Source organism: Antennarius striatus, chromosome 2, assembly GCF_040054535.1.
Source record: "Antennarius striatus isolate MH-2024 chromosome 2, ASM4005453v1, whole genome shotgun sequence".
In the NCBI taxonomy this organism is placed as follows: domain Eukaryota; kingdom Metazoa; phylum Chordata; class Actinopteri; order Lophiiformes; family Antennariidae; genus Antennarius; species Antennarius striatus.
In genome coordinates, this window is record NC_090777.1 from 7,611,774 (window position 1) to 7,639,070 (window position 27,297).

The following is a 27,297-nucleotide window of genomic DNA, read 5'->3' on the forward strand; positions in this document are numbered from 1 at the left end:
AATCTTGCTTGAAAAGACAACAGTATTTGTGACTTAAGTGAAGTGGTATGAAGCACCATTCACACAATTCAAAGGGATTTGTGATTGAACGGGACACATAAATATGTAAAACACAAGGCTTCATTTTCCTAAATCAGATTTACTTCCTTTCCTACTGAGGTCATACTATAATTAGTAAACACTGCAGAATGTAGCTTTCACACATTTCATGGAACAAACTTTAACAAGCAGCAACAGGACTTCAGTGGAAACTTATCAACTGCATTTACTTAAGCTAAGAACTCATGAGCAAACAAGCACTACATCTTTATTCAGTGAAAGAGAACAAGATCCAGCATCAATTGATGTTTTATCCACACACCAACTAGTGGTAGTGTCCCGCAGCACAGCTTGTGTCTCAGATTTTTCTTGTATGTTGAACAAAAATATGGACAATCCGATGACTCATATCTCAAATGACTCAGATGTCTAGCAGCTCGTATCTTGAGGTATTATTGTAGTTATTTTCACATTTGTGTGAAGTACCACTGCAAAAAGTCCTTGTCAGGACAGTGGAGAAGCTTATCATACCTGGGCTACCAGTGGAACTTTTGAAAATATGTATTTTATTTTAATACAGCTGTCAGCTACTTGCTATTCCAGGATTACTTGTGCATAACCGTGTGAGTAAAGTCAAATTATCTGTGAAATTCATGATTGGTGTGAACACATTGCATTCTCTGTGCTTTTTATTTGGTGATAGTAGGATGTACCAACCTTATCAATCGCTGTTCTCTCTGCCTGACTGAATGTAGGTCCGTCTGTAGGTCTGAAACCGCCCTGTCTCACAGTGTCCAAAGTGTGTCTTCGCTCCTGAGACCTATAGAAAGATAACAGACAAACTCACCAGTGGCCACTTAAAAACAGGTGTTGATTTTTGAGAGAGACAAACCTGATATGAAAATGTTCTGTTCCCTTCAAAATTCATAACATTAGAGCTTTTGGTAAATTTCAAAATTCAAGTGTGAAAAATTAATTTGTATATAACTTTTTACTGATATTGATTAATCATCCCAACTTTACAGCTGCACTTGCCAAACCACTGCGTCCATCCACCCAAGGTTGGTCATATCGATATCAAGATTGTTTGAATGGAGTACATACCATTTGCTGGTATGTACGATACTGTGCCAAGGTTGTCACGGTATTTATTATGGCTGCGGTGCATCACTCTTACACTGGCAGGCGGCGTGCAGCAGGGGACGTTGGGGGATTTCGACTAGGGCTCCCCTCACTTCCTTTCTGTCTCCCCGGCAATGAAGCACTATCACTGTTAACCCGCATCCTGTCAATGTGTGCGGAAAAAAAAAAAAAAGATTAATGCATTCACATATACTTACTTGAAAATGGGTATTTCAGTCTCTGTGTGTGCTGCACTACATGTGTAAGATGGTGTAAATGTATTATACATTATATATAGCTAATATTATATATTTTTACCGGACTGTATTCTCAGTCTGTGGATCTTCTACGGTCAAATTTCCAGTGCTGCCACCACCTGCTCCTCCTGCTCCTCCTCCTCCTCCTTGATCTCTCTTTCCTCGCTCTAACCTGAGGGAGAAGAAGAAAAGAGAGATATTCAGCATGCATTTCATTATAGCAGTGGTGGGCAGTCAGGGCCAGCAAGGCCTTCTCTACTGGTCTAACATAACCAGAAATCATAATAATATATATGATAAAGGTCAATTATATTTTAATGTATTTGCCTTAAATAAATATATTCAAATATATGTATAAATATATCATTATACATTGGGATCTAATATGACATAGGCTAAAACTGGGTCAGTGTTCCATTTTTAGGTTAGAGAAGTTTTATCCAATCAGATTTCAGCTAGGTTGTGTTGCCAGGGTGAATGAACTCTGCCCAGGACCTTCAGAATCAAGAATGCTGGTGTCCCTGCACTGTGATCGAACAGAAACACATAGTTAATAGACAAATGCAATAGCCAAGTTGGCCTTCTAGGACCTGCTAGTTAGCCCTTGTTGTCCTGACATATACATGTCCTGTGATTGGATACCCACTCTGAGAAGGCGGTGCTATGCAGATGATATGCAGACACTCATTTGAAGAGGAGTTCTATTGAGACTTGGGTCTGATCCCTGAACGAGCTCATCTGTTCTAGCTAACCTGTTCTAGCTAACCTGAACTATCTAACCTGTTCTAGTTAACGGAGTGGTCTTGCGAAAAGAAGGAGAATGGATTTTGGTGCATTACAAGCACCGAAACAGTTTTCATATTCAATGTTCTTGTAATTCAATTTCATTTACAGTGTATCAAATCAATTATAACAAAATAAAATGAGCGGTAGCACGAAGAAGAAAAATAAAATATAGCGGTAAGAAAGAAAAGAGAAGAAAATAAGACAAGAGATAACAGAAAATGGAGAAACGTAGCAATAATCTGGAGAAAAGTGGGTCGAAGATCGGCCAGGTTAACCGGCAGCTGAGGAGAAGTTATGATGCAAACTTTAAGATTATGGTGATAAATGAGGCAGAGTCTTCAAAAAATTGCAAAGCGGCTTTTTCTCTCGAATATATTGTTATAATAATTTGTTTCAGATGTACTGTAATTATTTTCTGTAAAAAAATTAAATTTGGTGTTCAAAAATAATTTTTTCGAACTTGAGCTTTGAAAAAGAGGGGTCCGTCTTATAATCAGGGTCACCTTATATTCGGGCCAATACGGTATACTAAAAATGACAAAAAAAATTCTAGCTCTTTTGCAATGTTTGTAAATAATGTGGTACATTGCGCAGCTGTGTGATTGTAGTGCAAATACACAGACTTGTGTCCCTGCTGGAAAATAGCCCACTTTATACATGATAGAGGTGATTCCATCTAGTAATGTGTTAGTGTATGTCTGTATTTCGTTTCTCTAGCTGTGGTGTCTTAAATGATGGTCGTTTCAATTGGTTTTGTTCTGTGATGTACTTGTGTGACGTCTATTAATGGTGTGGCCGTGGGGTTCTTCTGTGCCAGTGACAATAAAAGGAATGGGTCTGACGCCGGTCTTTGTGCCATTTGAGAAAAGTTATAAAACACCTCAGCCCTGAATGCTACATTGTTGGAAGCTGTGTACCGTATTATGGATCATATTTATTCACGTTTGACTAAGGAGAACATCACTGAAAGCTTTGGTGTGAAATGCACGGCCCGCCACTGCATTCTAGCTACTGTAAACTGAGATATGACAAAAAAGTGGGGTCAGAAAATAATTGCAGATGGTACAAGAAGCAGGAGTAAATATAAGTGTGTTCTTTTGTAAAATGTAGTGATGTTAAGGGCATTTGTTTTTTTATTTAAACTGTAGATGCCACTCAGAGCAGACCAAGGAAGGTCAGTTTCCCATTCTACCATCTCACATAAAAGTAGCAGTACCATGATAGAGTGACCGTCATAATGTTATTCTTGAACGTGCCAAACTAGAATTGTATTTGTATCCTTATTCGTTGAACATTTATTCTTTAACATTTGACAATTTGTCAGATTTGATAAGGGAAAGGCCTTGTGCTGTTTCAGCTGGATTCTGTTCTCAGCCCAAGTCTATAATAATATTTTCATTTTATCTTGTATTATCTATCCATCTTCAACCACCTATCTGGGTGGCAGAGGCAACAATCTCAGAACAGATGCCCATACTTCCCCCTGCACAGACACCTCATCTAGTTCATCTGGGGTGTTCCAAAGGTATCCCTAGGCCAGCTGTGAGACTTAGTTTCTCCAACATGTTCAAGGTCCCCGAAACCTCTTACTGGTTGGACATGCCCGGAACTCCTCCCCATATTATTTTTTTCATGCATTTTGTGGGGGCGGCAGTGGCTCAGCAGTAGAGCAGAAGTCTCCAGACCAGAAATCGCCCAGACATCAGCGGTTTGAATCCCACTCCCGCCAGACATCCTCGGAGCGTGAGCTGACAGTGGGAGGTGCCAGCTAACCTCCAGGCCACTGCTGAGGCGCCCTTGAGCAAGGCGCCGTCCCGCCCACAAGCTGCTCATTTGGGGTGCACCCCGAAGTCGCGACCCTTCACTCTGCCTCCCCATGTACTAACAATTGTACTAACCGCATGCCTACAGGCCCCTAGTGTGTGTTGTGTTTGTTCAGGGGCCTGTGTTTGTTCAGGGGCCTGTGAGGCAGGGTGCACTCCGGGCACAATGCCAGTGCACCACGGAGCTACATGAATGACAGGCAAACACACACGCACACATACACAATTTGGGACCAGCCAATTAACCTGAAACGCATGTTTTTGGAGGTGGGAGGAAGCCGGAGAACCTGGGGAGAACCTATGCAGACAAGGGGAGAACATGCTAACTCCACACAGAACGGGACTCAAACCGGGACCTGCCTTACTGTGCGGCCACCTACTTGGCCACCGTTCTGCCGCCCCACATTATATTATCTTATTTATAATTCCATGGGCCATATTTTACTGAGGAGTTGACATCCAGACAAATAGCCAATGACGGTCAAATCCTGCACGATGATAGGGTTAGGGTTAGGTATATGATATAAAAGGTCTTTCTTTTTTGTCCACCCCTGTTTATATAACCTACTGTCATTACTACTGACAAAGTGGTTTTTTTCCACCTTAATCAGGCAATTTTTAGAGTTTTGACGTTTTAAATGTAACATTCCTACCAGAAAAACCTGGTCGTTTGTGCTTGGAGAGAAAGTGAAATATCTCAAAAGTGATATGATTAAATTACATCAACAAAAGGGATGCATTCCTGTAGCTGTTACATTGAGTGAAACTGATTTTGTCAAAATTTTCTTGTAATGCATTGAAGAAATCTTGCACTGAGGAAGAAGTGTTTCCCTCAGTTTGGAGGACAGTGCAGATTTTCCAAGACTGAAGTGACATTTACTGCCTCCAACTGGGAATGAGGACACTGACGTTTTAAAATCCTGTCATTAAGGAGTATCATCTTGGCAATGCCTCTGCAAATGGAGGCAAAAGGTTTGGTTTGGAAATAAATTTGTCACTCACCCATCCAGCAGACTGATGTACTTGTGAGGGATGAGACCTTTAACCCCTCCCACTTCACCTCTCCACCAATCACAAGAGGCCTTGCTGTGAAGGATGAGAAGCTCTCCCATTTTGAAGGACAGCTCTGCTGGAGATCTTGCCACATAGTCGAACATAGCAACAGCCTCTAACTCTAAACACACACACAACCACACAATGTGGTTCAACTACGGGATTTTTAGATATCACAGTCTAAATCATGATTATCTATGAACAAGACTTAATGCTTAACGTAGATGTCAGCAATGTAAATCTGGCTTCGTTTGTGTTTGCATTTATGCACACATTATGCCTGCACTCACCATCCTCATTTGGCAGATGCTCAGCCTCTCCATCGCCCTCCTCTGTAATTGGTTCACTGCAGACAAACATTTTTAGTTTGCAGAGTTCCTATGTAATAGACCAACTGTCATGTTTATTAAATTGTAAAGTCACTCATTTCACTTATGCAATTTCACGAGGCCTCATGTAAATCTGCCATCTGACCTCAGTGCTGTACTGGGACCAAGTCAACAATAATGGTCTGTCACCCGTCTGTCCGTCCATCTGTCCGTCCATCCGTCCATCCATCCACCCATCCATCCATCCATCCATCCATCCATCCATCCATCCATCCATCCATCCATCCATCCATCCATCCATCCATCTTCTTGAAAACAGGAAGTCTCGTCTTCTGCTGCTTTTTCACCTTATATGACACAACTAATTATTTTCATGTAATTCACTTTTTTTCTTACATGTAACTTCTTCTTTCTTTCCTTTCAGCTTTTCCCGTCAGGGGTCGCCACTGCGAATCGGTTGCCTCCATCTAACTGTGTCTTCAGCATCCTCTTCTCTCACACCAACTACCTTCATGTCCTCTTTCACTACATCAATAAACCTCTTCTTTGGTCCTCCTCTAGGCCTCTTTTCCACAATCTTCATTGCTCTGGACTGTTGACCCTAAGTACTTAAAATCCTCCACCTTCTTGATCTCTTCTCCGTGTAACCTCACTCTTCCACTTGGATCTCTCTCATTCACACACATGTACTCTTTCTTACTGCGGTTAACCTTCATTCCTCTACTTTCCAGGACAAACCTCCACCTCTGTAGCTTCTCCTCCTGTGCCCTGCTCTCACTACAGATCAAAATGTTATCTGTGAACATCATAGTCCAACTCCTCTGTCACACCAACAGCACACCTCACCACTGTCTTACAGTCCTCATACATGTCCTGCACTGCTTTAACATACTTCTCTGCCATTCCAGACTTCCTAATACAATACTAGAGTTCCTCTCTGGGCACCCCGTCATAAGCTTTCTCCAGATCTAAAAAAAAAAAAAGCAACTCCTTCTGGGCTTCTCTATACCTCTATATCAACATCCTCAAAGCAAATACTGCATCTGTAGTACTCTTTTCTGGCATGAAACCATACGACTGCTCACAAATGCTCACTTCTGCCCTTAGTCTAGCTTCAACTACTCTTTCCCATAACTTCATTGTACGGCTCATTAGCTTTATTGCTCTGTAGTTGCCACAACTCTGCACATCTCCCTTGTTCTTAAAAATGGGCACAAGCACACTTCTCCTCCATTCCTCAGGCATCTTTTCACTATCTAAGATCCTGATGAACAATCCAGTCAGAAATTCTACTGCCACCTCTCCTAGACACTGCCATACCTCCACAGGCATATCATCAGGTCCGACCGCCTTTCCGATTTGCATGTTGATTTGGCAAAAGTTTTTTGTTGGATGCCCTTCCTGACACAACCCTCTGTATTTATCCGGGCTAGGGACTGGCACAATAAGACACTGGCTTGTGCCCTCTTGCGGGTACATTTCTTACATGTAACTTACATGGAGAAATAAAGTGAGTTACATGACCAGTAACAACCACTCATACTGTTGAGTGGTTGTTACTGTTAGTTTCTCTTCATATACAGTGACTTAGTTTAGTCGAATAAAGTATGAGTATTAACCCTGATACTGAGCTAGATAGACAAATATTGTTGTGGTTTTAGGAAATGTGTATTCCAGGACAAAATTACCTCGAAAAATAAAATATTATAAAAGTTTATACATGTCATATAAATGCTTAGAGCAATGAAGAGAACTTTTTGTAAACAATTATTTGTGGATAAAATGAATTGCTTATTCTAAACTAGTTTGTTGTGCCTTTTTTCCACAAAGATCATCTTCTTCACAACAGAAAATGTTGCTGATGAGCATTTTTCATCATAGGTTTCATCAGTGAATCCTGGTTCTCCATATCTCTTGGAACTAAAGCTTTAAATCTGTTTGCTACCATACTATAGTAAATGGAACCAGCAAAAAATTTTCTACACTTTTATAGTACGGTAATTGACAATTATGGGATTGAATACAATTTGTATCAGATTTTTAAAAATATTTTTACACTTGCAGATACAGTATGTTATCACTGTTCAATGAAACAAAATTAAGAATTTTTGACAACAAAATGTCCACAGGCAGATGGACGGACATAAGTATTTATGTATATCTCTCAGTGAAATTTCATCAATACTGCTAGTCAGGTAATAATATTAGCATTACGTTGTAAGTTAAATGTGTAATTCTCACGTGAAAATCTGTCTTATTTCTGATATTTTTTACAGTGGCAATCCAATTCTCACCAGTACTCCTGCTCCAGAGTCATGTGCTTCTCATATACAGGGCCTGGCACTTCTGATTGGCTGGGGTAGATTATGTCATGTTGAAGGATCATGGTTTTGACAAGATCATTGACCTGGGGTTGCCTAGCAACAGCATCATCAGCATCCATCCCTCTTAGAAGGCTTGGACCAAAGCAGACGGCCAAATTGTAGGGTTGCATCATGTTTTCGTCACTGTACTGAGACACACTAGGGAAAAACATTCACAAAAAAACAAACTTAAAAAAAATACATGAATGCTGAGTTTTATGACAATAGCAGATATTGTATGTCATGGAATACTTAGTGATATTGTAGCTTACTGATTGAGGAAAGCAAAGAGGTAACGCAGCACAATGAGGAGAGGCCGTGGGAAGGTGGAGACAATCGCTTTAATCTGGGCAACTTTCTCTGTTACAGCCTCGATTTCTGATCATGGCAGAGAATAGAGACATCAGCTGAAACAGAGTCCAAACTTTCACAAGTTTTATTTCTTACAGTTCCTCCTGTCCGCAGCACTTATAACATAACAAATACATGTTAAACTATATGTAATTGAAAATAAAAATAGTGTCTGAAGTCTGTGTGCATTGTCTTCATGGATTTTTGTGAATATATGCTTTTCGGCACATATTCAGCAGCAACACTTTTCCTTGGGTGTATGTAGGTCAGCAGCTTGAGCACTGCTCTCTCATCAGATAGTTCTTGTCAATATCATCATCTAAAGATGATACTGACATCAATATCATCTTGGTTCTTTTCATTGAGTCCAGAGAAGAAACATACCATACACTGAATACCTGGTGAAGACACCATTAATGGTGAAAGGTACACAGAGATTTGGGAACAACATGTGCTTCTATCCAGATGGTGGTTTTATCAGACACATCTTTCTTTATTACTAAAAAAATCACCAAATACGACAAAGGAAGGCCTCAAACTGTTGAGTGGTTGAAGTCAATTTTCAGAACAGGACAATATTCTACGTAATAACAACAATGATTAATGTTACCTCTTAAAAGTGTGTTACAGAAAAGGATTGATCAGGAAGAGAGTGTGGGGTGGTTCAGGGTGGTCCTTCAGATAATGTACTGCTGGAACTCTGTGTTGTGTTAAATGAAAACAATTATACTAAAAATCTATATTGGAGGTGTCACTGAAGAGGTGAAGTGTTCACCACTGCAAACACAGCGGTGAAAAGAAGGTGTCCCAGCTTTTCAGAAACGTGCTGGGACACCTGTGCTGTGCTTTTGAATAGTACATATCCTTAACTGAAACACTCAACAATAATGAATCTCTTCTGATTATACTGGTAACAATATTTGAGACAAGTAAGTCAAAGAAGTAGAGGAGGAAAGTGTGTTCATTGGAAGAGAGAGAAGAGGAACACCAAGAGTATAGGACTGAGAGTAGGGGCGTTGAATGTTGGAAATGTGACAGGAAAAGATAGAGAGTTGGTTGACAAGATGCAGAGGAGGAAGGTAGACACACTGTGTGTCCAGGAGACCAGGTGGAAAGGTAGCAAGGCTAGAAGTTTAGGAGCAGGGTTCAGGTTGTTCTATCATGGTGTAGATGGGAAGAGAAATGGAGTAGGGGTTATCTTGAAAGAGGAGCTTGTTAGGAATGTCCTGGAGGTAAAAAGAGTGTCAGATACTGTAGAGTTATGAGTCTGAAGCTAGAAATCGAAGGTGTGATGTTCAATGTTGTTAGTGAGTATGATCCACAGGTAGGATGTGAGCTGGAGGAGAAGGAGAAATTCTGGTTGGATTTTGATGAAGTGATGCAGAGCATACTGAGAAGTGAGAGTTGTCATTGGTGCAGACTTCAATGGACATGTTGGTGCAGGAAACAGATGTGATGAGGAGGTGATGGGCAAGTTTGGTATCCAGGAGAGGAACGCAGAAGGACAGATGGTGGTTGACTTTGCAAAAAGGATGGAAAAGGCTATAGTGAATACTTTCTTCAAGAAGATGCAGGAACATAAGGTGACTTTTAAGAGTGGAGGTAGGGACACACAGGTAGACTACATCTTGTATAGGCAGTGTAATCTGAAGGACATCAGTGACTGCAAAGTAGTGATAGGCGAGAGTGTAGCCAAACAGCATGGGATGGTGGTGTGTAGGATGACTCTGGTGGTGAGAAAGATGAAGAGGACAAAGACAGAGGAGAGGACGAGATGGTGGAAGCTGAAAAAGGAAGAGTGTTGCATGACTTTTTGGTAGGAGTTAAGACAGGCTCTGGGTAGTCAGGAGAGGCTTCCAGATGACTGGACAACTACTGCTAATGTGATCAGGGAGACAGGTAGAAGAGTACTTAGTGTGTCATCTGGAAGGAAAGTAGATAAGGAGACTTGGTGGTGGAATGAGGAGGTACAGGAGTGTATACAGAGAAAGAGGTTAGCTAAGAGGAAGTGGGACACTGAGAGGACTGAGGAGAGTAGACAGGAGTACGGGGAGATGCAGCTTAAGGTGAAGGTACAGGTAGCAAAGGCCAAACAAGGAGCTTATGATGACTTGTATGCTAGGTTGGACAGTAAGGAGGGAGAGACTGATCTATACAGATTGGAGAGACAGAGACAGGAAGGACATGCAGCAGGTTAGGGTGATTAAGGATGGGGATGGAAGTATATTGACAGGTGTCAGTAGTGTCATGGGTAGATGGAAAGATACTTTGAAGAGTTGATGAACGAGGACAATGAAAGAAAAGACTAGAAGAGGAGGCTGTTGTGGACCAGGATGTAGCAAAGATTAGTCAGGATGAAGTGAGGAGGGCATTGAATGGAATGACGAGCGGAAAGTCACTCGGTCCTGATGATATACCTGCGGAGGCATGGAAGTGTCTAGGAGAGGTGGCAGTAGAGTTTCTGACTGGATTGTTCAACAGGATCTCAGATAGTGAAAAGATGCCTGAGGAATGGAGGAGAAGTGTGCTTGTGCCCATTTTTAAGAACAAGGGAGATGTGCAGAGTTGTGGCAACTACAGAGCAATAAAGCTAATGAGCCGTACAATGAAGTTATGGGAAAGAGTAGTTGAAGCCAGACTGTGGGCAGAAGTGAGCATTTGTGAGCAGCAGTATGGTTTCATGCCAAAAAGAGTACTACAGATGCAGTATTTGCTTTGAGGATGTTGATATAGAAGTACAGAGAAGGCCAGAGGGAGCTGCACTGTGTTTTTGTAGATCTAGACAAAGGTTATGACAGGGTGGCCAGAGAGGAACTTTGGTATTGCATGAGGAAGACAAGAGTGGCAGAGAAGTATGTTAGAGCTGTGCAGGACATGTATGAGGACTGCAAGGCAGTGGTGAGGTGTGCTGTTGGTGTGACAGAGGAGTTTAAGGTGGATGTGGGACTGCATCAGGGATCAGCTCTGAGCCCCTTCTTGTTTGCTATGGTGATGGACATGCTAACAGACGAGGTTAGACAGGAATCGCCATGGACTACGATGTTCGCAGATGACATTGTGATCTGTAGTGAGAGCAGGGAACAGGTGGAGGAGAAGCTAGAGAGGTGGAGGTTTGTCCTGGAAAGGGGAGGAATGAAGGTTAGCCACAGTAAGAAAGAGTACGTGTGTGAATAAGAGATCCAAGTGGAAGAGTGAGGTTACAGAGAGAAGAGATCAAGAAGGTGGAGGATTTAAAATACTTAGGGTCAACAGCCCAGAGCAATGAAGAGTGTGGAAAAGAGGTGAAGAAGCGTGTACAGGCAGGATGGAATGGGTGGAGAAAAGTGTCAGATGTGATATGTGATAGAAGAGTTTCAGCTAAAATGAAAGGAAAGGTGTACAAAACTGTAGTGAGACCAGCTGTGTTGTTTGGTCTAGAGACAGTGTCACTGAGGAAAAGACAGAAGACAGAGGTGGAGGTAGCAAAGATGAAGATGCTGAGGCCAGACTGAGATGGTTTGGACATGTCCAGAGGAGAGATAGTGAATATATTGGTAGAAGGATGCTGAGTTTTGAACTGCCAGGCAGGAGGCCTAGAGGAAGACCAAAGAGGAGGTTTATGGATGTAGTGAAAGAGGACATGAAGGTAGTTGGTGTGAGAGAAGAGGATGCAGAAGATAGGGTTAAATGGAGGCAATTGATTTGCTGTGGTGACCCCTGAAGGGAAAAGCCCAAAGGAAAAGAAGAATATTTCAGACAAGTAAGTACTCATGGGAAGTAAACAACCTGCAGCCAGACTCACAGGGCCCGTTTCACAAAGGCAGGGTTCACAAACCCTGAGGTAACCCTGTGGTTCTGGGTTGATTTACCCTGAACTTGGAAAACCAGGGATTTCAGTTTCACCAACGCTTTTCAGGGTTAGTTTTTGTAAACCAGAGTAAGTTGACCTGCAGTTTAACAGGTGCGACAACTTGAAAAAAAGCCATCATCAATGGAGCCCTATTTCAACGATTCACCATGACAACGGACGAGACGCGCACCGCAACGCTTTACGGCAGTCGGACTACAGATTTTAATTTATGCAAATGAGGACTTTGAGGACATTTTCAGAGGAAAGACAACAGTGTTACAGCTGTAAAGAAGAGAGAGATTGCGTGGGAGTGAATTGCTGCTCAAGTCAATGTGTAAGTTTAAACATAGAGTGTTGCACTCACGGTAAAAATACAGAGGGAAACGACTTATATAATAGTTTATCAATTTATTTTATTTAGGCGCAATCCAGTGGGGGGAGAAGTGCACATGTCAGCAGCTGAGAATGAAGTATAATAACATTGATCACACAGGTCACACAGGACTTCTGCATCATCTCATTAGGGATCCTCCTCATCCTCATTATGTTTGACGGTGTACAGTACATATTAAGTGGACGTTTGACTGTTCAGTTGTTTTATCGCCAACATAACGCTCTTTTCACGCACATAAATTTGCTCTCATCTATATCAACTTCTGTTCAATAAGGAAATATATTTAAACGTTTTATTGTTGTATAAATAATAGCACTACACACAGCGCTGCTGCAGATGTGAGGATGGATCAGGTCGCGGATTTGTGTGACAGATCGGGATGTGAACCGGTACCGATCAAAAAGAGAACTGTCTGGATATGACGGGACATCTGAACGCGATACAAAAATATTTAATTCTTTGTGAATTAATGCAGAAACTCCGTCAGGGGGCTCCAAACAGACATGCCATGTTTATTTATAAAACCTTACTTTGGTAAAACTCTCTGTCAGACAGAACCAGGAAATGAAGTTGCGCAAGCGGCGGAGAAAGGGGGCGGAGTCAGAGGAAACCCTGGGTTTGTGGAATAAAACCTGCTACTGACCAGGTTAGCTTCAGAGAGTCTGTTACTGCGGTAACAAACCCAGAGGTTCAGTTTACCTCGCTTCATGAAACAGGTCAGGGTTACTGCTCTAACTCTGGGTCAAGTTACCTCCCTTTGTGAAACCGAAAACTGACTTACTGACTTACTTGACTTACCCAGGTTTTTCACTCAACCCGCTTTGTGAAACGGGCTCACAGCCTAGATTAGATGAAGAAATTGCAAGTCAGAGTTTCACATGTGAAAAATAGAAAATGCCTTAAGTGACAAAATGAGGACATAAATGAGTTGACAACTGAGCAAACAAGACAGTGAGATGTTCCAACAGAGAAAGGAAAAGCTTTGACATCAACAGTAATCTGCCAAAACACTGCATAATGCTAAATGAAAATATTTGGGTTCATTCATTCAGGTTCTCTCCTTATTGTAAGAAGGCATAAATCTGCAAAATCAAGGTAAGATAAAATCTAACAAAATGATACACTAAGCACCTGAAAGCATTAAAACCAGTATTCCATGAAAACAAAAGCACAGGCAGACAGAGAATTTTTATTAAAAAAGAGGTCTTACGGACACACTCCAGCAGCTGAGAGTAGCTGTCGTAAGGGAAGAGAGGAGGCTCCAGGCCCCTGAAGTAGAGCTTCAACACACCAGCCACGGAGTCAAGGTCACACTCACTGTCTGACAGTGGATCATCTCCTACAGGTAGGAAAATAGACATAAGCGAAATGTTTCTATCTAGTGGCAGAGCTTGTGTCTAATTCATCCATCCATTCATTTTCTGAACCGTTTCTTCTTATTTCTCGGGTTATAGGGGTTGCTGGAGACTTACGGGCATTAGGCGGTATACACAGCGCCATTGTGTCTGGAACATACAAACTCTGCACAAAAAGAACTTGAACCTGGAACCTTCTGGCTATGAGACAACAGTGCTAACGTTTTCATTATTGTTATTGTGTAGCCACGGAAACAACTTTCATCGTCTTCACCCCACTTGAAACCACCAGTAATGAATATTGTTATGTTAACTGATTAGTTACAGTCGGCTTCCTCCCACCTCTAAAAACATGCACTTCAGGTGAATTGGCAAGTCTCAAATTGTCTGTAGGTGTGGGTACATGCATGTGTGTTTGATTTAGCTCCGTGGTGCACTGGTGTCATGCCCGAGTGTACCCTGTCTCATGATTGTCTGCTGTGTTAGACTCCAGTAACCCTGCCATCTGCTACAGCAGAAGAAGCGGGTACTTCTGAATGAATGATTAGAAGTAGTGATGAAACAACAGATCAGTACCATGTAGTGATTCACTGAATATTCTCGATAACTAGGAACTGTGACTGCAAACCTATGCTCGCCATTGCTTTTTCTGTATTTGTTTTATTTTTTTATATATTTGATTAAACCCTGAGGGGAAATTAGTGGCACACTCTAGTTATCTAGTTAATCAAATCAAATGCATTCAGGGATCAAAATCAGTATATATAAATATATATATATATATATATATATATATATATATATATATATATATATATATATATATATATTATACATATACATACTCTAACTTCACTCTCTTCTTTGAAGGAAAATATGATGCAATTTAAAAAACTCTTTTACCTCTTTCGAATGCATCTCTGATGAGGTTAACTTCCCTTTGTGACCCAGGAACCCTAAATATCCCTTCATGGTGGAGGCCTGACAGACACACATTTAGATTATAATATGTTCATTGACACAAATGGGACACATATTCAACAACAATATTCCAGTTGGTTCTTACTGCCCCAAGCTCTTACTGCATGGGTCACATTGTATCGTAAAGACTGACTCACCATGAAGGTTTATAAAACGAATACAGCTTTCAACTACAACAGGAATCTGCTGCCCAGAGCTCTGGAGAAGACAGATTAGCGGAGGAGGAGAGATGAGAGCATGACAATTAGTGGGAGGGAAGAGAAGGGAATGCAAAGAGGTTGAAAAATAAAATCAATATCAAATTGAAAAAATATAGGAAATATATAACAAAATACAGAAAGGACCTTGCAATGCAAGAAACATGATGTTGAAACAGAGAAGGAGAGAAGGAGAACTTAATGATGATTACAGTTTTTCTCGATTGCTTACACACATTTTCTGGTACTTGAGACACAATGACCACAACATGTAACTCATGCACCAGCCCCCTGAACCATTTCTGCTAAACTGCAAACACAATTTCTGCTTTACACTCAAATTTCAATTGTAAAACACACTTTTTTCAAAACACTACACACAATTCTCTGCATTAGACACACTTTTCATGAAGAAAATCTCTTTATTTCACAAGGAACACACTGTCATTCAAAATTCTAAACTTACTTGCCCTACTATGTGCACTGACTCACCACATCGGCAAACACTTGCCACACAGTTTTACAATCAGCAATCACAGCTTTAGCATAAAAGGGCAACAGGTGAGCTTGTCTGTTTTGGAACAATGGATGCCACCAGAGGCAGAGGCAGAGCCAGAGGAAAACATTGCCTGTGATGTGGATGAGGCGTTGTGGCCAAATCCAAACAGAAGACAGGATGCAGCATACAGTAGTTTTTCTTTTTTTTCTAACTGTAACTGCATTTTTCTATTTTGTATTTGCAACTTTGTGTTGGTTTGGATGTACACTGAGTACATTGTTTCTGTTGGAAAAAAAAAAATTTGTTACAGTGTATTTTTCTGTTCTGAGTATAAACACAATATTCTAAAATATTTTACAATTTTTTTCTGTACTGTCTGTAGTAAGTATAACACTGAACAAAAAAAGCCCAAGTCCTTATGATGAAAGGAGAAGATGTGTTTTCCATTCATCACAGTGATTTACATTGAGCACATCAGTGTTCAGATGGTTCGGTAACACTTTATTTTAAGATACACCTATTCACGATTAATTAGTTGCTTATTAACATGCTAATTAGTCACATATGGGCTCTTAATTAGTCATTATTAAGTACTTATTAATGCCTTGTTCTGCATGGCCTTATTAAACAACCAGTAAGCCATTAACTAAGAGTCTTCCCTAATTAACCTCAGAATTCTTGCTTATTAGTATTAAGTAAGGAAATTGTTGTATATGAATTACGATCTCAATACGCTTTGCTTAGCATGGACTTGATAAGGTGGTAGAACCCCAAGAATAGTTGTTCTCCCTTAATACCACTTAATGAACATAACAAAACACAAAATTACAAATATTAAGTGTCCAAATAACTCTAAATTAAGTCTTTGTTACTTAGAATATGTTCCCCATACTGAAGTGACATCTTGATCATTACTAATTCACTAATAGTTGAACACGTATTAACCAACACATGTTCCCTAATCTAAAGCTGCCTCCTTTTCTCAATTAGTTAATATGTTATAGCACATCACTACTGCAATAAACAAGTGATGGGTTACATCTTTGAAAAATGGATCTATCTATACAGTAGGTTCCCTCTCATTCAGTGGTAGAATAACAAAGACAGCACAAGTACAAATACCTCATTTATTAAACTGCTTCTTCTTCTTTTCCTTTCGGCTTTTCCCTTCAGGGGTCGCCACAGCGAATCAATTTCCTCCATCTGGCCCTGTCCTTTGAATCCTCTTCTCTCCAGAGACAACCTCAGCATCTTCATCTCTGCTACCTCCAGCTCTCCTGTCTTTTCCTCAGTGACACTGTCTCTAGACCAAACAACATCGCTGGTCTCACCACAGTTTTGTACACCTTTCCTTTCATTTTAGCTGAAACTCTTCTATCACACATCACACCTGACACTTTCCTCCACCCGTTCCATCCTGCCTGTACACGCTTCTTCACCTCTTTTCCACACTCTCCATTGCTCTGGACTGTTGAGCCTAAGTACTTAAAATCCTCCACCTTCTTGATCTCTTCTCCTTGTAACCTCACTCTTCCACTTGGGTCCCTCTCATTCACACACATGTACTCTGTCTTGCTGCGGCTAACCTTCATTCCTCTCCTTTCCAGGACAAACGTCCACCTCTCTAGCTTCTCCTCCACCTGTTCCCTGCTCTCACTACAGATCACAATGTCATCTGCAAACATCATAGTCCATGGAGATTCCTGTCTAACCTCGTCTGTCAGCCTGCCCATCACCATCACCATAGCAAACAAGAAGGGGCTCAGAGCTGATCCCTGATGCAGTCCCACCTCCACCTTGAACTCCTCTGTCACACCTATAGCACACCTCACCACTGTCTTACAGTCCTCATACATGTCCTGCACTGCTCTAACATACTTCTCTGCCACTCCAGACTTCCTCATACAATACCACAGTTCTTCTCTGGGCACCCTGTCATAAACTTTCTCCAGATCTACAAAAACACAATGCAGCTCCCTCTGGCCTTCTCTGTACTTCTCTATCAACATCCTCAAAACAAATACTGCATATGTAGTACTCTTTTTGGCATGAAACCATACTGCTGCTCACAAATGTTCACTTTTGCCCGTAGTCTAGCTTCCACTACTCTCTCCCATAACTTCATTGTATGGCTCATCAGCTTTATTCCTCTGTAGTTGCCACAACTCTGCACATCTCCCTTGTTCTTAAAAATGGGCACCAGCACACTTCTCCTCCATTCCTCAGGCATCTTCTCACTATCTAAGATCCTGTTGAACAACCCAGTCAGAAACTCTACTGCAACCTCTCCTAGACACTTTCAAACCTCTACAGGTATATCATCAGGACCGACTGCCTTTCCACTCTTCATCCTCTTCAATGCCCTCCTCACTTCATCCTGACTAATCTTTGCTACATCCTGGTCCACAACAGTCACCTCTTCTAGTCTTTGTTCTCTCTCATTTTCCACGTTCATCAACTCTTCAAAGTACTCTTTCCATTTTCCCATCACACTACTTCCACCTGTCAATAGACTTCCATCCCTATCCTTAATCACCCTAACCTGCTGCACGTCCTTCCCATCTCTATCTGTCTTGCCAACTGATATAGATCAGTCTCTCCCTCCTTACTGTCCAATCTAGCATACAAGTCATCATAAGCTTCTTGTTTGGCCTTTGCTACCTCTACCTTCACCTTACGCTGCATCTCCCTGAACTCCTGTCTACTCTCCTCAGTCCTCTCAGTGTCCCACTTCCTCTTAGCTAACCTCTTTCTCTGTATACACTCCTGTACCTCCTCATTCCACCACCAAGTCTCCTTATCTACTTTCCTTCCAGATGACACACCAAGTACTCTCCTACCTGTCTCCCTGATCACATTAGCTGTAGTTGTCCAGTCATCTGGAAGCACATCCTGACCACCCAGAGCCTGTCTTAACTCCTTCCTAAAAGTCATGCAACAGTCTTCCTTTTTTAGCTTCCACCATTTCGTCTTCTGCTCTGCCTTTGCCCTCTTCATCTTTCTCACCACCAGAGTCATCCTACACACCACCATCCTATGCTGTTTGGCTGCACTCTTGCCTACCACTAGTTTGCAGTCACTGATCTCTTTCAGGTTACACCGTCTACACAAGATGTAGTCTACCTGTGTCTACCTCCAGGACATTCCTAACAAACTCCTCCTTCAAGATAACTCCTACTCCATTTCTCTTCCCATCTATACCATGATAGAACAACTTGAACCCTGCTCCTAAACTTCTAGCCTTGCTACCTTTCCACCTGGTCTCCTGCACACACAGTATGTCTACCTTCCTCCTCTGCATCATGTCAACCAACTCTACCTTTTCCTGTCATAGTTCCAACATTCAACGTTCCTACTTAGTCCTATACTCTTGGTGTTCCTCTTCTCTTTCTTCGAGCGAACGCACTTTCCTCCTCTCCTTCTTCAACCAACAGTAATCCAATTTCCACCGGCGCCCTGTAGGTCAACAGCGCAGTTGTTAACCCGGGCCTCGACCGATCTGGTATGGAAGTCATAGGTTTGATTCGCATCTTTGATTTGGCAAGTTTTATGCCGGATGCCCTTCCTGACGCAACCCTCTGTATTTATCCGGGTTTGGGACCGGCACAATAAGGCACTGGCTTGTGTCCTCTTGCGACTACATTACATTTATTAAACCTCATTTATTAAACCGCTTACTGGTTGTTTAATAAGGCCATGCAGAACAAGGCATTAATACATACTTAATAATGACCAATTAAGAGCCAATATGTTAATAATTTGCATGTTAATAAGCAACTAATTAATGGTGAATAGGTGTATCTTAAAATAAAGTGTTACTAATGGTTCTTATAAATGTCTACTCATTTGATGGTTTGTGATTGTCATTTGACAACAAAACACCATTTTGAGAAGAGATAACATTGAAAGTTAAATATTAGATGTTTTGAAAGTAAAGCTTCATTTTGCAAGAGAAGTGAGAGGTTTTGACCATTGTAAATGTGTTTTTGGATTTGTGTGTAGAGTTCTGAGAGTATGAAGCACACTTTCAGAAAATGTGTGTAAGCAATCGAGAAAAACTGCAATTGAAATTTAAAATTACTATTATTTTGGCTTCCCTATAGTATTTATTGAGCTCTGTTCAAAATTGTCTCTATTGTAAAATCTTGCAGTCTGAACTCTCTATTTTCTAAAACAAACCAAATTGAAAACAGTCCTTCAGACTGATGATTTGTTAATTGTTAATTCATTTGATTCACAAAAACTACAATATTAGATGTTATCAGATAAATACCAGTCTTTTATCTCTCTGTGAAGTGTACAGCTGGAAGTTGTTGTTTATATATCCAGTCTGACTCTGTCCTCTCTTTGTGAATTTGTGTGAAAGTGAACATGTGATAATGACAAAGAGCTCAAGAGCTGCAAGCCAACTGTTTGGAAACTCATTCCACGTTCACATCAAAAAAATTTCATAGAGCATGCAAACAATTGAAGAACTTTCTCACCATTAAACGAAGACTACACAATGATGTAAGAACAAACTTGAAAAACTGCCTTTTATGACAAATAAACCATATTGTACCATCATAATACTGATAATATTTAAAATGTTTGCTTACCAAAAATGATTTTGTCTGGCCTAAATTAACAGAATTACGCTGGATTTATGGAGTGTGATCAGAAATATGAAAATTGACAAATTCTGGTAATTTGACAAACTTATCCTGATACTTAAGGCAGAATAGGAACAACGGCATTAATGGTTTTTAATTTTCTGGTTTACATTTGTGATAAATGTGAAGAGGATTGGAAGATTCTCTTTTCATAAGCATGACCACAAGATGATGGCAGCCAAAGGGTATAATGGTGACACATGCATCTGAATAATAAGAGAATGATGAGGAACACTTGTTTTGTGTTTTGTTTCAGTTGTTCGTATACCATTGAGTTACAACGAATGACTTAAATCGAATGGTATATTACAGGTCTGGTAATATATGAATGTCTTTAATATGAAATCTACTGAAGCAGTCATCTTAATGATGTGAAGTGAAGCGTGATGTTTGTCGATCATGGGATGTTTTTTACTGTCCAGTGGAACATTAGACTCAGCAGACAAACCTCTCCATGACATTCCAATTTATTCATCCATATCTCATTTACCTATATCTATGGAGACTACGTGGTAGTAGACATTCTCTTTTTTGTGTTTTCAGATCAAAATTAGGTTGTTTTTTTTCTCTTATATCTTTTAAGTTAATGTTAGAGCTGAAGTTTCATTTAGTTTAGTTTCATTTAGAAGTTTCATTTAGTAAAGTTTTGATCTCTTCATCTGAAATGGTGTTTCTTTTCCCCCTCATTTTTAGTCAGAAATGTCACGTGACACTTTGTGGTTTGATGTGACACTTACATCTGCTGGACTTTTATTATTTATTGTTTATTATTTATTATGCTTCAATATACTGATTACAAAGGATAGAAATGGGTCTGAACATCCGAACATGCACTAAATGACTAAAAACAATGTTACATGTTGATGATGATGCAAAGGATGCAATGATGTTAGAACATCCTAGAGTATAGCTGCTTTAGTTTGACTTGTTGGACCGTTGCTGTGAGTAGGCACATACATGTATGAAGTCAGATTATTGACTTCTTTTTCCTAACCATAGATAGTTAGGTTCGGGATCTGCCATTTTTCTTTCCTGATGTTCAACACATGAACTCCACAGGTATGTTTGCTGAGTTCTCCTCTGTGTTGCCTTTGCAAATGACTGCACAGCAACTAACATCACAAACACTATAACTAAGTCTGCAGACAACATTCCCATTATTCGATCAATATACAAAAGACATCTACCAGGGGACGAGATCTTCAAACTGACAGAATGGTTTTCCACTCATAAAAAAAAAAGAGAGACAATATCAGCACCCTGTGCTTGGAGTTTCCCTCACACCCTAAGCCAGCTGGGATAGGCTCCAGCTTCCCATGACCAGCGACAGCGGACAAAGCGGTAGAAGATGAATGAATGAATATCAGCACCAGGAAACAGAACGAGGAGAGGAGACATGGTGGAGGCCAGAAGACACAAAAAAGTATTTCCTCAGAAAGCTGAAAAAAGCCACCCTCTGCAGCGTCTGCTTCTGTTCTCACTTGCACAAGCTAGTGTGGTATGTTACTTGCACTGCAGCAGACAGGAGAATTCGTGAGAGGACATTTAAGAAAACTGACACCTTTCTCGAGTCCTAAATATCAGAGTTAAATCAGAGTCAAATATCGGAGTTTCATCCTACTCAAGTCACCACCGATTCCACCCTGCTGGCCCAAGAAAGCCAACAACTTCATGAACCATGTGTCACTAAAGCATTAAAATGTACTGTGTACTAAAATATGAATTATTACAATAAGGGGAATATGTATGTGTAAAACATCTGAAATATATGATGAACAATGTCATGTAGATTGCATAGATTATTTTTTTCATATCTTATTGTCATACTTTCGTAAATAATGTAACTGCTTGTCGATGATGCTTCCTCAAACTGTTTGAACCGATAGACAGACAGGCAGATAAACAGATAGATAGATAGACAGACAGACAGACAGACAGACAGACAGACAGACAGACAGACAGACAGACAGACAGACAGGCAGGCAGGCAGACAGACAGACAGACAGACAGACAGACAGACAGATTGGTTGATTGATTGAATACTGAGTGATAAATGGATTGATTAATTGAGTGACTGAATGATTGCATTGTCTTTTGCATGAGATAAAGAGACCGTTCATGCATGAGGCCTACCAACTATTTCCTCAAAATAGGAAGTATTTCTTTAGGGTTTGAACAAATCGATGTCCAGGTTGCTGACCAAAAATTGAAAAGCAGCATGACCTCGTTGGTAATTAAGGGCCTGGATAGCGTGAGAATCACTGGTGTATGTATATATATGATAGACACAGTGATAGCAAGAGTTTGGTACCTGTGTCCGGGACATCCTTCTTCTTCTTCTGCATAAGGCCAAGCAGAAAATAGAGAAGTAACAGATTACAAAAAGGATGCAAAGAAAGAAATATGGTGAATAAAGAATGAGAAATAGTGGGAATAGCACAGTGGCACATATAGACTCAGTAGAGGAGTTGAGAGAGGAGGCAGCAAAGAGGCCAACAAATTTTAATCCTTTTCATAGTACAGGAGGGGATAAAAGGGGGCGATGATTTGATAGGGGCCATGCTATAAGCATGGGCTTATGCATGAAGGCTGCAGTAGACTGGGGGAAGACTGGCTGTGTATGTGCTGCGAGAATCCCCCACCAATTTTTTCTGCCTCAATGTGACAGGGTTCTCTAATTAATTTCTATTGGAGGGTTGAATAGCTGTGCGCCCAATACAGACAACAAATAACATCAGGGTTAAAAGAATGGTTGGTTTCTGCATGTGTGTGTGAGTATTACCTGTATGTAGAAGATTATGTCTGAGGTGAAGAGTGTGTAGCAGAATACAGAAACAGGTCTGGACTTCCGAATACGCATTGACCGTGCACATTGCATTCTGGGAAATATAGTAAATAATAATAAATCTTTACATGCTGGTATTGATACACAATGTAATGATGTTTGATGTTATCAGTTACACGTTTAGTAATCTCTCTTCCAAAATCTTGCTCTTTCCACCACAGAAAATTGTCCAGACTTTCATTTTGATTTGACTTTGGTTAATCTCTCTCCTCCTTTCCTTGTCCTCTCTGCTCTCTCCATATCTCTAAGCCTCTCAGTCATTCTTGCTTCATTATGTACTGTGCAAATACACTGTTTACCTTGATGGGTCCCTGTCAACAGCCTCAGCTGAAAGAAACAAATAGAGAACAAATGAAAGAGTAAATTTTTGCTTCGGATGCTGAAGCAAGTAATGTTTGACAATTTAAAAGTGGTCAAAATTTTCACATTCAAGCCTGTGTGCAGAGGTTTGGAGTGCTATATATGTGAAATACAGTCTTTTCTTTTCCAAAGGCACTTTTTTGTCTGTGAGTGAAGCAATTTGAGTCAGCCCCATTTGACAGTGTGGGGGTAAATAGAACAGGGCCTCTCTATCTTGTTATATCTCACTGTCTCTGCTACTGGATAATAATTCAAAGCTACCTTAGCTTCTATTAGTATAACACATCTCAAATGAAAATGTCATGGTTGAATTGAATTGTGGTTCAGTATACCGGTTAGAAACTCTTTACCTTTTGCATATTCATAGAACGCGGCAATGACCACGTGAATCCATTTCACTAAACTTGGAATATTTCATCATTATCCAGAAAGTCATGCATCGGTGCATTAAAATGGTGATAAGGATTTTCATACTATACCAAATTTTCAACATAAAACATGTTCTCTAAAACATGGAATCCAACAGTTTGTAAAAGGTAAGAAAATTTTACAAACCTTTTATTTTTACATGAAGAATTCTTAGTATGTTTATTTAATCAAACTGAAAAGCATTAAACAATCTTTCTTGTCATATCTGACAGGCTGACCATAAAGGATTGTAAAAATATTGTGCATGTAATGTCAAAATAAGATTGTATAAAAATATGCCACAAAAGTTGTGCAATATGAAAATTCCCCGTAACAAGCAAATGTGTAATGATATTGCCAACTTTGCCGTATTTTTTTTTCTGTTTTTTTTCTTCTTCTTCTCTCGTGAGTCCATGCTAAACATAGAAATACCGTAAATCTATAGAAATCCTTCAAATTTGTTATGTTTGAAAATACATTTTGTCAGTGACAGAAACATTAGAGACATTAGGGCGCTCAAGAGCGCCTCGGGTAGTGCTCCGGAGGTGAGCTGACACCTCCCACTGTCAGCTCACCTCCGGGTGTATTGTGCGGGAGCGGGAATCGAACCGCCGACCTCAGATCATTGGACTACCCGCTCTAACTCGCGCTCTACCACTAAGCCACTGCCACGCCGTTTGTGTACCCTAAGGATCCTGGGAGTTATGTTGTCAGGAGTCTTGTACTCCTGGTAGGGTCACCCAAGGCAAACAGGTCTCAGGTGAAGGGCCAGACAAAGAAGGGTTCCAGAAGATCTCATGAAAAATGGAAAAGGGAAAAATGTGACCCTGCCCGGAGGAAGCCCGGGGCCCACGTCTGGAGCCAGGCCTGGACGGAGGGCCCATCAGAGAGCGCCTGGTGGCCAGGTCTGTCATGGGGCCCGGCAGACCCGGCCTGAAAAGGCAACACCTGTGGACCCACCAACCGCAGGGCAGACCGATGGGGTCGGGTGCATTACCATATGAGTGGCAGTGACAACAAGGGGTCACGACGGACCAGACCAGGGTGGCAGACGCTGGCTTTGGGGACGTGGAATGTCACCTCACTAACGGAGAAGGAGCCAGAGCTTGTGTTGGAGGTGGAGCGTTATCAGTTGGATCTGGTGGGGCTTACCTCCACGTGTAGCCTCGGTTCTGGATCAAAACTCCTGGATAGGGGTTGGACCTTGTTCTACTCCAGAGCTGCATCAGGTGTTAGGCGCAGGGCAGGTGTGGGGATACTCACAAGCCCCCGGCCGAGCGCCTTGTTCTGGAGGACTGTCCGACAACTCAGGAGGGAGAAATGGGGGACCATCCAAGCTGTATATGGCAAGGATGGGACACTGTTGACCTCGACTGAGGAGGTTGTTGGTTGGTGGAAGGAATACTTTGAGGAACTCCTGAATCCAACTACACCAAACTGATCCGTCCTCTGTCGCAGAGGCAGAGCTGGAGGATGATGTGGGATTCGAGTCAATCACTCGGGGCAAAGTCGCTGAAGTAGTTAAACAACTTCATGGTGGCAAAGCCCCGGGTGTTGATGAGATATGCCTGGAAATGCTGAAGGCTCTGGATGTTGAGGGGCTGTCATGGATGACACGCCTCTTTAACATTGCGTGGAAGTCTGGGACAGTGTCGAAAGAGTGGCAGACTGGGGTGGTGGTTCCTCTTTTTAAAAAGGGGGACCAGAGGGTGTGTGCCAACTACAGGGGCATCACACTCCTCAGTCTCCCTGGGAAAGTTTACTCCAAGTTGCTGGAAAGGAGGGTCCGGCCGATTGTCCAACCTCAGATTGAGGAGGAACAATGTGGGTTCCGTCCTGATCGTGGAACAACGGACCAGCTTTTTACTCTCGCAAGGATCCTAGAGGGGGCTTGGTAGTATGCCCACCCAGTCTACATGTGTTTTGTGGACTTGGAGAAGGCGTACGATCAGGGCCCCAGGGATATACTGTGGGAGGTACTACGGGAGTATGGGGTGAGGGGGCCTCTCCTTAGGGCCATCCAATCCCTATACGCCCAAAGTGAGAGCTGCGTTCGGCAGTAAGTCGGACTTGTTCTGAGTAGCTGTTGGCCTTCGCCAGGGCTGTGCTTTATCACCAATTCTGTTCGTGATTTTCATGGACAGGATACCGAGGCGTAGTCATGGTGAGGAGGGGTTACAGTTTGGTGGCCTGAGGATTGCATCACTGCTTTTTGCAGATGGGATTATATCTCAACACAGGCCTGGGAATGCCTTGGGATCCCCCAGTCAGAGCTGGTGGATGTAGCCGGGGAAAGGGAAGTTTGGGGCTCCCTGTTGAAGCTGCTGCCCCCGCGACCCGATTCTGGATAAGCGGTGGAAGATGGATGGATGGATGGATGGATGGATGGATAACTGTACCTTTCTGTATGGCACCTTGTAGAAGATCATGTTTGGCTTGAAGCTTGGAGGTCATGGAATTGCTGGTGAGGAACTCCTTAACTTTCTAAGACAGAAAAACAAATGTCACAGTAGTGTATATTACTGTTGAAGTGTGGTTTCAGAAACTATTCCAGGTTTCAAAGTCATCACTACAACATTTTTATTAACATTTCCCAATAACGTGTCAGTGCTGCCAAATCTCACAATGGAAAAAGTCGAAGGAAATTAGCCCAAGAGTAGAGACTGCTCTTAAAAAAGAATGAAAAGATGGTTGACTGTACTTGACTGTACAATGTCTGTCAACCAATATTAATCTATATGTACGTAATTTCTTTTGGCACTTAATCAGAATTTTGATTCATGTGGGACTTGAGCCAGTCGCCATGTGATCCCCAAGCCAAGTCCTTTTGAACTGAGCTGCCGCCGCTCTAAGTATACAGTGCCTTGCGAAAGTATTGGTCCCCCACAAGAACTTTTAGACATTTTGCCACATTTCAGGCTTCAATGTTGAATAAATTTGGTTCCACTTCACGATTGTATCTCACATGTTGTTGATTCTTCAAAAATATTTTCAGTTTGTTATCTTTAAGTTTGAAGCCTGAAATGTGGCAAAATGTCAACGAGGTTTTGTGGGGCCAATACTTTCGCAAGGCACTGTACTATGTCACGGTTCGACCTGGCAGTACTGGTGGGAGGGAGAGGGGCCAGGATTGTGGGTGGAGCAAAGGCTCCACACCTGTCGGTCCTCTCCACACCCGATACTCATTCAAACCTGAACTTCATTGGCGTTATCATCATGAGGCTTTTTAAGCCAGGTTGGATGAGAGCTCATTACGGGTTCGTTTCTCAAGTTTGGTTCCTGGTAGTCTGTCCTGATTTTGAGATTCTTGTCTGTCTGGAGAATTTTTGATTTTGTTAATAAATCATGGATGAAAGATTCACTTTTGGTGTCCTGCCTTTGGGTCCATATCCCGCCACACGTGACAGTATACAGTTGTGTCCAAAATAATAGCAGTCGAACATGAATAACCTGTTTTTGGTAGAAATTATATAACTGCATGGCAAATAATTTACCAGTTGCTGTAGTAGGGTCATAGAATACCAACAGAGCCAACATTCATGATATGTATGCTCCTGAGTCTGTGTAATTGAATAATGAATTGAAGGGGTGTGTTAAAAAATAGCAGTGTGGAGTTCAATTAGTGAAGTCATTCAATCTGTGAAAAAACAGGTG

General features: G+C 41.4%; 1 protein-coding gene across 4 annotated transcripts in view; it reads right to left on the minus strand.

Annotated features, from left to right (window-relative positions):
- Positions 1-27,297, minus strand: part of arhgap4b (Rho GTPase activating protein 4b) — an 81,001-nt gene that overhangs the window by 5,033 nt on the left and 48,671 nt on the right. For 2 of the 4 annotated variants that reach the window (XM_068331878.1, XM_068331901.1), the window contains 13 exons: positions 26,043-26,127; positions 23,175-23,202; positions 22,813-22,909; positions 14,820-14,880; positions 14,605-14,682; positions 13,557-13,685; positions 8,045-8,150; positions 7,704-7,931; positions 5,371-5,426; positions 5,030-5,201; positions 1,480-1,590; positions 1,217-1,324; positions 757-859 (listed from right to left, as the gene is read on the minus strand). In XM_068331878.1, the coding sequence (XP_068187979.1) occupies positions 757-859; positions 1,217-1,324; positions 1,480-1,590; positions 5,030-5,201; positions 5,371-5,426; positions 7,704-7,931; positions 8,045-8,150; positions 13,557-13,685; positions 14,605-14,682; positions 14,820-14,880; positions 22,813-22,909; positions 23,175-23,202; positions 26,043-26,127 (1,362 nt within the window). Of the gene's footprint in view, positions 1-756; positions 860-1,216; positions 1,325-1,479; positions 1,591-5,029; positions 5,202-5,370; positions 5,427-7,703; positions 7,932-8,044; positions 8,151-13,556; positions 13,686-14,604; positions 14,683-14,819; positions 14,881-22,341; positions 22,370-22,812; positions 22,910-23,174; positions 23,203-26,042; positions 26,128-27,297 lie in introns of all 4 variants that reach the window. The other 2 variants (XM_068331886.1, XM_068331891.1) reach the window with 2 other exon arrangements.